Below are 12738 nucleotides of genomic sequence, written 5' to 3'. Positions count from 1 at the left end.
GGTTAATTTTGTGGATTATTTTCCCCTCTCCTTGAGTTGAAACATCCTAAAGCTATTATATATCAACAAAAACCTCTTTCTCAGGCTTCTACACAAGCAAAGTCAGAATAGAGTCCTTCAAAATCAGTATTTCAAGGCTGATGGTATTTCCGCTCCATAAAAGCCAAGTTGGTTTGATTAAATCTACTAAAATACTAGTTTCCAATTCAACTTTTTAAAAAAATCAAGCTAATAAAATATGCACACTCATTTGAGAGCAAGGGATTGGAAAGCAGAGATGCCTAGTTTTCAATTATCACTTTTAACTATAGTTATATGCTACTTTTGGACCTTTTTACTTTCCCGTTTTACAATTTTAAAATATCAAAAAATTTTTTCCTGATATAATTTTAATTGGCTTGTGTTTACAAAAATGGATGTATGTAAACAACTATTTGTTGCAGTTTTGCTCTTTTCCCCTAAACTGTATTTTTAAAAAATATATAAAATATACATCTCTGTTAAACTATCATAGTGTTACTGTCAATAGGTTTTACCCCCTCTTTCTCCTTTAGTTAGTGTTAGTGTGTTAGTCGCTCAGTCGTGTCTGACCCTTTGCGACCCCATGGACTGTAGCCCACCAGGCTCCTCTGTCCATGGGATTCTCCAGGCAAGAATACTGGAGTGGGTTACTATTTCCTTCTCCAGGGAATCTTCCCAACCCAGGAATCAAACCCAGGTCTCCTGCATTGCAGGCAGCTCCTTTACTCTCCAAGCCACCAGGGAAGTCCTTTCTCCTTTAGCAACTGTAATATTAGAAAATCACAACGGCTTTTCCCTGTCAAATAAAGATGTGTATAAAACATTTTAAAATGTACAGAAGAAAACAAACATATTTTTGTGAGATACAAAAATATATACACACATAAATATATGTATATATATACACACACACACATATATATATATATATATACACACACACACGTATATATATATATACACATACCACCATCAATTGACATTATACCTGTGATCCTAATTGCTCAACTAGCTAATTGTTCCTACTGCTTTGGGGAATTACTCATCTTCATATTTTGGCAAAGCAGTTTACAAAAAGGACAATTCCATTGTGACTTACCAGTGTCACAAAGGTAATGTCAAAATATTAACACACATGAGCAGAATTCTCTTCAATCTACTTCAAAGTAGCTAGATATTGTGCATTTTTTCAAAATACTGTATGCAATCAGCTATGAGTACTGTATGAGTAGCTTAGCCACATTCTTAACTACAGTTTCTTCATTTAAAGATGGGGAAACAGGAAAACCAAGAACGATTACACAGCTTTAGAGTTTTGTTTGGTTACTTTAAAGAAGGGGCCTCAGAGTCATCTTATAATGTGGGAATTCTTCTAGTTGTCTGCAGAATTCTAAGGAAGGGCGTTAAAATGAAACTTTGGACCTGACCACATGGGTTTTTGAAGCTTTTTCGAACATCATGTCTATTCTGAAAACCATAGAAAAGATAGTAAATGAACAAAAGAAACAGAGGACAGATAAAATCTCAAAGAGATAAAGAGGAAGATAAACATAACAAAAATTTAATAATAATCGGCCCAGGATGAGAATAACTGTCTTCCCTACTATGAGGATTCCCTGATTCCTCCCAACAACAAAGACTTAAAAACCATTTGAGCCCCATCGACAGGAGACTTGGCCTCCTCACATTCAAATACAAGTGCCAATACATACTTGCCATTATTTTTTAATTACCAAACCAGGATATAGTCCAATTACAAGTGATCGTACTTCTATAAATCAATAGAGTTGCAATTAGTAGGGATTAAAATCACACTTAAATATCCTGGAATTTCTAGAACTGCAAGAAATCAGATTTCTAATAACAATTTCTGTTATTGGACAAGCCTACATACTTTTGGAAAGCAGAAATACTGTACAGATTTTTGAAACATATTCAAGGTGCTTTTCTTTCTTACAAATTTACCTGTCCAGTTTCTCATTTGCATTTCCTACTTTGGAAATAACTTTGAAACTGTTTTACCATAAAATTAGTATTATCCACTTTAGCCTAAAAAAGTAAAAGTCCAAAAAGGTATGCCAAAAGAAAATATGACTTAGATTCAGATGAATTTGATCATAGTCCAAGAAAAATAATTCCATATGCTAGAATACAGCTTTCACTTAACCTGGGTTAATTCTGTTGTCTAAAATTAGCATTTAGTTGCTAAATTGTGTCCAAATCTTTTGTGACTCCATGGACTGTAGCCCACCAGGCTCCTCTATCCACCAGATTCCCCAGCAAGGATATTGGAGTGGGTTGCCATTTCCTTCTTCAGGGGATCTCCCTGACCCAGGGATTGAACCCATATCTCCTGCTTTAGCAGGCAGATTCTTTACCACTGAACCACCTGGGAAGCCTGTAAATTTAATGTTAAGCAATGCTATATGCATCTTAAGTTGTTTACAGGTAATACATATCAATAAATCTTGTTCCTAAATAATATGCTTCTTCTGGGACAGATGTGTACCCCTTTTCATATTGTAAGGACATACATTTAAGGCAATTCCATCTATGTCTTAGCTAGCTAACTAACTATTCTTAGTTTGTACTCTAGATATTGCCCCAATTTTTACTTTACATTTGATATTTCAACACTAAAGTAACTTCATCCTAATACTATTTCTCCACTTCTAATGAATAAGCAAAATTAAAAATCTCCCATCAACTTGTAATGCAGAATTCTTGATAGGCTCCTTAGGTTTATACTCTGATTTCCATCTTTTAAACTTTCATGATATTTCAGCAAATTTTAATATAAGGATCTATGCCACTATTTAATTCAACAAAATTTAAGATGTTTATGTTCTAAGCACTTTGCTAGGTGCTGGCAATACAATCAGATTCTAACATTTTAATCATTTTTAAAATGCAAATTTGTCACATTTAGTTATCAATTTTTTTAATTTATTTTACAAATTGTTAAAATTATACTAATGAAAATACTTTTTTCTGTAAATTTTAAATGTATGTTCATATAGCCACCTAACCCTTATCTCTCCTTGTGGAAAATATCGCTTTTTAATTTTTCTTGCCTTAATTCATTAATGCTTTCCTATACTAAATCTCTATCAGTGAATTTCCCATCTTCCTTCAACCTGCCTTTAAAAGGAACATGGTCATCTAGGGCTCAAGACATGGCAGAGGAACCAACGATACCTAAAATAACAGCAGCAGCTACCAGGTATTGTATTCTTAACTAAGTGCTAGGAACTTATCCCACCCACTTTCTCAGTTACTCCAGAAGATACATGCTATTTGCATATCACATGAGAAAATGAAGCTCAGAACAATTACATTACTTGTTTAAACTTATATAACTAAGAGATAGAACTGGAATTTGAAGCCAGTTCAGTTCAGTTCAGTTGCTCAGTCATGTCTGACTCTTTGTGGCCCCATGAACCGCAGCATGCCAGGCTCTCCTGTCCATCACCAACTGCCAGAGTCTACCCAAACCCATGTCCATTGAGTCGGTGATGCCATCCAACCATCTCATCCTCTGTCGTTCCCTTCTCCTCCTGCCCTCAATCTTTCCCAGCATCAGGGTCTTTTCAAATGAGTCAGCTCTTCATATCATGTAGCCAAAGCACTGGAGTTTCAGATTCAACATCAGTCCTTCCAATGAACACCCAGGACTGATCTCCTTGCAGTCCAAGAGACTCTCAAGAGTCTTCTCCAATTTGAAGCCAAGTCTATAGCATTCCCAGGTCTGTACAAGTAGTGAAAGTCGCTCAGTGGTGTCCGACTATTTGCAACCCCATGAACTATACAGTCCATGGAATTATCCAGGCCAGAATCCTGGAGAATCCCCTTCCCTTCTCCAGGGGATCTTCCCAACCCAGGGATTGAATCCAGGTCTCTTGCATTGCAGGAGGATTCTTTGCCAGCTAAGCCACAAGGGAAGCCCCCGTACAAGTAGATGCTATACTAAATAAATACGAAAGACCACTCCTTTGCAACTGCATTCAGTAAAAGGGGCAGAATGAACAAGAAATGGCTGGGGAGTATTCTAATCTTGGACTTGGATGAAGGGTACCTTTTTTTTTTTTTTTTGCAAATTCATTCTTTTCCAGGTAATGTATGTGGCATCCTTTTCCCTAAAGAGCTAGATGATGGTGGTTAATGTATCCCAGTGTAGGTAGAGAAGCCAGGCACCAAACCCCAAGTCTGAATGGCTCCCATTCTATGCCCTTCCTCTGTACTACACCGCCCAAGGCCGTGGCATAGTAAGACTGGGCAGTGGCTATGAAATCTCGTCCCAGCAGAGGATCACTATAGTGCTGCACAAAGCAGCAAGCATCATTTCTCTGAATGCTTCCAACTGGCAATTCTGACTGTGCAGTGTTTTACGATGAGGTCATTTTTTCATGGAATTCTCCATGTTAGTGACTTGGGTTGCACATTAGCAAAGGTTGGCTTTTTCACTGCCACAAAGTCAAGTGGCTGTAAACAGAACAAAGTTACGTATGCAACAGATTCTACAATATAAATAATGTGATTAAGACCTACCTGCAAAATCCTAGGAAGAAGATGGTTTGATTCAATGCCAACATATATGTGCAGCAACTCCAAGAGGGAAATAGACTGGCAAAGTTGCATCACAAGTCCAATTGCATAAAAAGTGTCAACCATTGAATCTGTGTCCAGTGAATTAAAAATACAGACATAAAAAAAAAAAAAAAATACAGACATAGTAAGTAAAATCTAGATCACAACCCAAATCCAGGAAGCAGTTTGAAATACAACTGAGATTCCTTACTTCATTTTCCTTTGTACATGTGAAAAATTTCCTAGATTTCTAAATTACAAATACTATGTAACCAAAGAAAGCACATCATTTCATTGTACAGTTTAATTGCTCCTCTTCCAAAAAGAATTTATAACTTGAAAAGGAAGGCTCTATGACCAAAGCTAAAGCATTTATTCCCCATTTATATGATTCTAAAGGAATTCCAGCATAAAAGTAAACAGACTCTGGACTACATCAGTGAAAACAGGCTGAAAGTGAGTTTATTAGAGAAACTGCTGTGCCCACTCCTTGTCTATGGACAAGAAAATGACAGAGATGAGAAAATATGATTTCAGAGATTTATGAAAATGACATTAATGATGCCATGATATCAAATAACATCTTCCATTTATATAGCATTTATGTCCTGCACATACATGGTGAGGGCTTTCTGGATTTTTGTGAGTAGGGCCCATTGCAGAGGGCTCCAAACAAATACTACATTTGACAGAGCTGAAATGGACGGAAACAAATGTCTCTCTAAATAGAATAAATGTGCTGGTTTTTAAATGAAATCCTGCCATATTAAGAAACATCTAGGGAAATCTTTATCATCTTCACTCCCTAGTTATCATTCACATGATAGTAATTTATCAAAGGGTTTCTCTTCTCAGCAGCTCTATGAGGTAGACATTCTTATCATTCCCACTTTATAGATGATTCCTGAGGCATACACAGTCCTGCACTTGCCATAAAAGCATGATCAGTCACACGGCTCCCTGAAGGAAGAAGGAAGCTGGTGTCTATTCCAGGTGCTTGAGTGCTGTTGAGCTATTTAATTTATATACTGATTTGGAAATTGTACTGACCCCCCACACAGTTCTTTTCAAGCTACCTTCTGTAGAAATGGGTTGTGTTTCTTTAATAAAATGCAACTTCTCTAATTATGGATGGCGAGATCGCAATTAAGAAAAAATACACTGCTGACTAAGGCATTTCCCCCCACTGGAAAGGCCAGGCAGCATAAGAATAAATTCATGTCTTGTTACTCATGTTGTGAATGGCCTATAACAGGCCCTTGAAGCCACAGCTAACTTCCAAGGTCTAGAAGTGATGCTTTTTTCCTAAAAACAAAAGGAAGTTTTCCAAACACCTGTGTTGTCCTCTGCTTGAGGACTCCCAACACTCAAAGTTGAAACACAAGCCTCAAGTTATATCTTTGGAGGTTCTTAACAAAGGCAAGAATTTATCCGCAAATCTGCAGTTAAAAAAAAGCAACATCAAATAGTTTATGGTATCACAGAAATAGATTAATTTTCTCATGATATTGAAGGCTGAATTGATGAGCAGAGCATGACTTATCCCAGATATATACTAATGTTTGTTTTTAGCTGAAACCAGCAATTGCTCAAATTGTCAAGTCATGCAACACTTGGAAACTGTGATGACCCTTATCCATGTGGGGATGGAAAATGAAAAGAATTTTATTTTGACAGTCATTTAATGATTTGGTTTTTTTTGAAAATTTAAATGCATTTAAAATCTTTACTTTCAGGAAACTGGAGAAAGCTTATGACTTAAACCTTTAGCACTAACTCCCCTATATGTGATGAGTCATCTACAGAATGTGTCATTTTCCTATGGACACACTGCCTTTTAAAAGGATTATATAGAAGAATGGGGAATATAGAGTTTGTCTTTCATTTGTTAGTAGTTTCCAGTTACCTTAAACCTGGGGAATAAGAAACTAGAGAAGAACTGGTTAATTTCTAATTTCTATGCAAAAAAAAAAAAAAAGTTACACAGGAATTTACAGATTTCTTCAACACACACCAGATCTGCTAAGGTTTGGTGCAGAACCAAGAAAGGAAGAGTGAAATGGTACGCCTCAATGCCATGTCTATGTTTTCAGGGCAAATGCCTACTCAAGGAGAATGCACTTCCCTTTCCCTCATTTTACTTACCGCCTCCTCCAAAAAGGTTTTGGTTTTTGCATTAAGAATGAAGCATGCTTACTGAAAAAATATGGTCACTAAATTTCAGAGAAGTGAAGGATATTAGGTGAAGTTCACAGAAGTTAAATTATAACTAGGACTAGGTGAAAATGAGGATTAAAAGTTAAAAATTCAAAACTGTTTTGGGCTTTTACCTTTTCCAAATGAAAAGAATCTGACTGTCATATTTGTAAATATCCAGGAGTGGCCGCAGAACTGGATTAAGTAGTAGATGAAAAGATAGGCATTCTTCCTATACCTACAATAAATACAGGAAAATACTTCCTTTAAACACATTAAACACTTCCTTTATAATCACCTTTTCAGCATTATACACATGTATTTTAACTAATTTACTGGCCAATCTGAGCGAGCAAGAGACAATTAATCCATATCCGAGTTTTTAATTTGGATACCCTTCTAACCCCCATGAGATTTTGAAAGCACACACTATCTGTTACAGTGACCATCCTGGGTTTGTTTAAAGCCAGATATGGTTCTATTTCAACATGCACTTTCATCTGTGATAAACCTCTAACTTTGCTGCTCCCCAAGGGATAAAAGCAAGCATTGCAAAGTTAGCTTTGAGTATTTTTGAAAACAAAATATGGATGGAGAGAGGCCCATGTGGTCAAAGTGTTCCTGCTAAGTGCATAACTTGAAGGATAACTAGTTTATAGTTACAAGAAGGGAGTAGCAATGGCGGCATTCCCAGGCAGGGTAATTCAATCATGGAATGTCAGGTCCATGAATCAAGGCAAATTGGAAGTGGTCTAACAGGAGAGGGCAAGAGTGAACATCGACATTTTAGGAATCAGCAAATTAAAATGGACTGGAATGGGTGAATTTAACTCAGGTGACCATTATATCTACTACTGTGGGCAAGAATGCCTTAGAAAAAATGGAGTAGCCATCCTAGTCAACAAAAGAGTCTGAAATGCAGTACTTGGATGCAAGCTCAAAAATGACAGAATAATCTCTGTTGGTTTCCAAGGCAAACCATTCAATATCACAGTAATCCAAGTCTATGCCCGGACCAGTAACGCTGAAGAAGCTGAAATTGAACAGTTCTATGAAGACCTACAAGACCTTGCAGAACTAACACCCAAAAAAGATGTCCTTTTCATTATATGGGACTGGAATGCAAAAGTAGGAAGTCAAGAAATACTACCTAGAGTAACAGGCAAATTTGGCCTTGGAGTACAGAATGAAGCAGGGCAAAGGCCAATAGAGTTTTGACAAGAGAACTCACTGGTCATAGCAAACACACTCTTCCAAAAACCCAAGAGAAGACTCTACACATGGACATCACCAGATGGTCAATACCGAAATCAGTTTGATTACATTCTTTGCAGCCAAAGATGGAGAAGCTCTACACAGTCAGCAAAAACAAGACTGGGAGCTGACTGTGGCTCAGATCATGTACTCCTTATTGCCAAATTCAGACTTAAATTGAAGAAAGTAGGGAAAACCACTAGACCATTCAGGTATGACCTACATCAAATCCCTAATGATTATACAGTGGGAGTGAGAAATAGATTCAAGGGATTAGATCTGATAGACAGAGTGACTGAAGAACTATGGATGGTGGTTCGTGACATTGTACAGGAGGCAGGGATCAAGACCATCGCCAAGAAAAAGAAATGCAAAAAGGCAAAATGGCTGTCTGAGGAGGACTTACAAATAGCTGTGAAAAGAAGAGAAGTGAAAGGCAAAGGGAAAAGAAAAGATATACTGATTTGAATGCAGAGTTCCAAAGAATAGCAAGGAGAGATAAGAAAGCCTTTCTCAGTGATCACTGCAAAGAAATAGAGGAAAACAACAGAATGGGAAAGATTAGAGATCTCTTCAAGAAAATTAGAGATACCAAGGGAATTTTTCATATAAAGATAGACACAATAAGGGACAGAAATGGTATGGACCTAACAGAAGCAGATATTAAGAAGAGGTGGCAAGAATACACAGAAGAACTATAAAAAAGATCTTCACGACCCAGATAATCATGATGGTGTGATCACTCACTGAAAGCCAGACATCCTGGAATGCAAAGTAAGTGGGCCTTAGGAAGCATCACTACGAACAAAGCTAGTGGATGTTGGAATTTCAGTTGAGCTATTTCAAATCCTAAAAGATGGTGCTGCGAAAGGGCTGCACTCAATATGCCAGCAAATCTGGAAAACTCAGCAGTGGCCACAGGACTGGAAAAGGTCAGTTTTCATTCCAATCCCAAAAAAAGGCAATGCCAAAGAATGCTCAACTACCACACAATTGCACTCATCTCACACGCCAGTAAAGCAATGCTCAAAATTCTCCAAGCCAGGCTTCAACAGTATGTGAACCGTGAACTTCCAGATGTTCAAGCTGGACTTAGAAAAGGCAGAGGAACCAGAGATCAAATTGCCCATTGGATCATCAAAAAAGCAAGAGTTCCAGAAAAACATCTACTTCTGCTTTATTGACTATGCTAAAGCCTTTGACTGTGTGGATCACAATAAACTGTGGAAAATTCTTCAAGAGATAAGTATAGCAGACCACCTGACCTGCCTCCTGAGAAACTTCTATGCAGGTCAAGAAGCAACAGTTAGAACTGCACATGGAACAACAGACTGGTTCCAAATAGGAAAAGGAGTATGTCAAGGCTGTATATGTCACCCTGCTTATTTAACTTATATGCAGAGTAAATCATGAGAAATGCTGGACTAGATGAAGCACAAGCTGGAATCAAGATTGCCAGGAGAAACATCAATAACCTCAGATATGCAGATGACACCACCCTTATGGCAGAAAGCAAAGAACTAAAGAGCCTCTTGATGAAAGTGAAAGAGGAGAGTGAAAATGTTGGCTTAAAACTCAACACTCAGAACACTCAGATCATGGCACCTGGTCCCATCACTTCATAGCAAACAGATGGGGAAACCATGGTAACAGTGAGAGACTTTATTTTGGGGGGCTCCAAAATCACTGCAGATGGTGACTGCAGCCAGGAAATTAAAAGACTCCTGGTCCTTGGAAGAAAAGTTATGACCAACTTTTAATATGCTAGACAGCATATTAAAAAGCAGAGACATTATTTTGCCAACAAAGGTCTGTGTAGTCAAAGCTATGGTTTTTCCAGTAGTCATGTATAGATGTGAGAGTTGGACTGTAAAGAAAGCTGAGCACAGAAAAACTGATGCTTTTGAACTGTGGTGTTGGAGAAGACTTTTGAGAGTACCTTGGTCAGCAAGGAGATACAACCAGTCCATCCTAAAGGAAATCAGTTCCTGAATATGCTGAAGATGAAACCCCAATACTTTGGCCACCTGATGCGAAGAACTAACTCATTTGAAAAGACCCTGATGCTGGGAAAGATTGAAGGCAGGAGAAGAAAGGGTGACAGAGGATCAGATGGTTGGATGGCATCACCGACTCAATGCACATGAGTTTGAATAAACTCTGGGAGTTGGTGATGGACAGGGAGGCCTGGCGTGCTGCAATCCATGGGGTCGTAAAGAGTCAAACACCACCAAGCAACCGAGCTGAACTGATTTCTGAATGCATTTTTGTGATTGGGGTCAGTACCTTACCACTGCCTACTATAGTTTGCAAGAGTAGATAGTTTCCTTCACCAGGCACACACAGAAAGCAGTTTAAGGGCCAGAAAAGGGAAGTGAAGCTGAGTTTGAAAATTGGTTGATGGGGATATGACTAAGAAAAGATGAACAGATACACGTTTGAGGGGGTCAGAGGAAGCACTGTTTGAAGTGTTGTCTCTAGTTCTAAAAAGTGGCGGGAGTGGCCGGATCAGGGTAGACAAGATTTTTTTCCTAGCTGGAGATATGAAACCTCTGAGAAATAAAGCAAATAAATTGAGAAGCAGATAAAATGTAGCTTGATGAGCGCACTCGGGTACCCCTACAGACGACTAAGGCACTACTAAAAAAGTAGGGGAAAGGACTGCCTCCCTGAAACCTACAGCAGTCACTTGGCTTGTGGGATAAACATAGACATCCCAGGCTCTACCCTCATATCACTGAATCAGTTTTTCTGGAACCGGGGCCCCTGAAATCTACACGGGTGCTTGGTGCTTCTGCAGCAGGTAGAGAAAAGGAAAGGGAAGCGCTCCAGGTCGGAGGAACGGGAAGAGAAGAAAGACCGCAGAGAGCATACAAAAGGAAGGGTGGCCACGCAGCCTGTCCTTTCTCTGCTGTAACATGGGGAAAATAACAGTTATTCCTAGGGTTGCCGAGAAAATTGTATTAGCTAGTATCTGTCCAGAGCCCCAGGGAACGTGAGGCGTAAGGCTGCTCCGGCGCTGGCGGGTGCTCGCCCCACGGAACTATGTGGGCACCACCCACACCCGCCCACCCGCACCCCTCCCGCTGGCGGCCCCTCCTCCCGACCCCCTCCCCACCCTCCGGGCCGAGCGCCCTACCTGGGCTGCAGCCAGGTGGGCAGCGCCACGGGTCCCATGGGCCGCCGCCACCAAGTCTGCCAGCGTCGTCCAGAAAGGAACACCCACCGGGGAGCGCGGGAGGAGTGGCTGAGTGGCTGGGCTGCCTGGCGCGGAAGGGCGGGGCCTCTCCGCACTCAGCAATTTACCAAAAAAAAAAAAACCCAAGTCGTGCAACAGGCACCAGAAGAAAACCGAGTTCGTGAAGTTCCTGAGGCGGCAAGAGCCAGCAGCACCACGACTGCCAGCGGGGTTCGGCTGGTGCGCGAGGCTGGGCTGGGCTGGAGGGGACCCTAACACACCCTAGTCCCAAATTAAGGTTCACCAGGCTCCTTACCCAGCTTCCCAGTCTTTGGGTTGAGACTCCCAGTTGCAGCCTGGAGGAAGTCAATAGATCCCACCCCTGACCCCTGATCTCCAGAAGCGTGCAGTCAAGCAGTCCCAAAGCCTTCTGGGATGCGTGAGCCCCAGCTGGGCGCCTCTCAGGACCCTCAGCTGTGAAAGTCACGATTCGGCGAGGATGCCTGTGAGCGCGCCTTCCCTCACACCTTTTCAGTCAAAAGGCCTGATTCCTCAGGTATCAGACTCCCTTGCCGTTAATCTCTCCTGGATGCACTCAGTTCTTGCTCTTGGGGAGCGTTTGATCTAAAGGGGAAACTGATTTACAAGCGAACACTGGTGGCTAATCAGTCATCAGTGTCATCAGTGCCCAGGCCAAGCAGCAAGAGAGGAAGAAAGTCCTGGATGGCCTGGAGAGAGGGGAGAGAAGGCAGAAGGACTGCCAAGAGGGAGTGATCTTTTATCATTAAACACAGCCCCCATCTACAGCTCCTCCTTCTCTTCCACAAGTCCACGGCATTTACCAGTTTCACCCCTCCTCCCGGTGCCATGTTGGACTTTGCTTGCGCCTCCCTCCTTTCTCTCTCTCTAGTTAGGTACCCTCCCCTCCTCCCCGTCCCCCACCCCGACTCTATTTCCTCTAAGGTCTTACAGGGACCATCTTTTCCCTTTGCCACCCCCTTATGCCATAGCACAGACACTTCCACATATGGTTTTATCTCCATGCCAATGACTGACTGTTTTTAAAACCATACATAAAAAGTAACAAAGTATACCATTTCACAGTGATCTTAAGAAAAATTAAATCCAGTGGTTGAGTATCCTGAGTTTGGATATTTATCCATCCATCTATTCATCATCTTGTCCCTGCATTTTTTCCCCTCCCATTCCCTGGCAGTCTCATTTTTGAATGCCGGTACTTCCTGTGATATTCACTGAGAGCAGAGATTCTGGAAAAGCGCCCTATTGCCCCCCTTTTTCTTCCATTACCAACAAAAAGCTCTGTAAGGAACCAGTTATACTCTGATAACTTTCTATCCTGAATTTCCTGTTTATTTCAACCACTTGGAATTTTCAAGGACCACAGCCTCTCTCTCTTTCCACACCCAGTCCCATAGCACTGATTGGAAATTTCACAGGCTGCCAGATCCATGTAGAACTTAGAGATTATATGGTCCAGTCTC

General features: G+C 40.5%; 1 protein-coding gene across 1 annotated transcript in view; it reads right to left on the bottom strand.

Annotated features, from left to right (window-relative positions):
* Positions 1 to 11339, bottom strand: part of HACD4 (3-hydroxyacyl-CoA dehydratase 4) — a 28849-nt gene extending 17510 nt beyond the window's left edge. The window contains exons 1-3 of the mRNA XM_070794473.1: positions 11198 to 11339; positions 6939 to 7042; positions 4570 to 4697 (exon numbers count right to left, since the gene is read on the bottom strand). Of these exons, the coding sequence (XP_070650574.1) occupies positions 4570 to 4697; positions 6939 to 7042; positions 11198 to 11235 (270 nt within the window). The 5' untranslated portion in view covers positions 11236 to 11339. The remainder of the gene's footprint in view (positions 1 to 4569; positions 4698 to 6938; positions 7043 to 11197) is intronic.
* Between the last annotated feature and the right edge of the window lie 1399 nt (positions 11340 to 12738).

This window comes from Bos indicus, chromosome 8 (genome assembly GCF_029378745.1).
Source record: "Bos indicus isolate NIAB-ARS_2022 breed Sahiwal x Tharparkar chromosome 8, NIAB-ARS_B.indTharparkar_mat_pri_1.0, whole genome shotgun sequence".
Classification (NCBI taxonomy): domain Eukaryota; kingdom Metazoa; phylum Chordata; class Mammalia; order Artiodactyla; family Bovidae; genus Bos; species Bos indicus.
The sequence above is the reverse complement of the archived record's forward strand: the minus strand, read 5'-3'. Positions and strand labels throughout refer to the sequence as shown.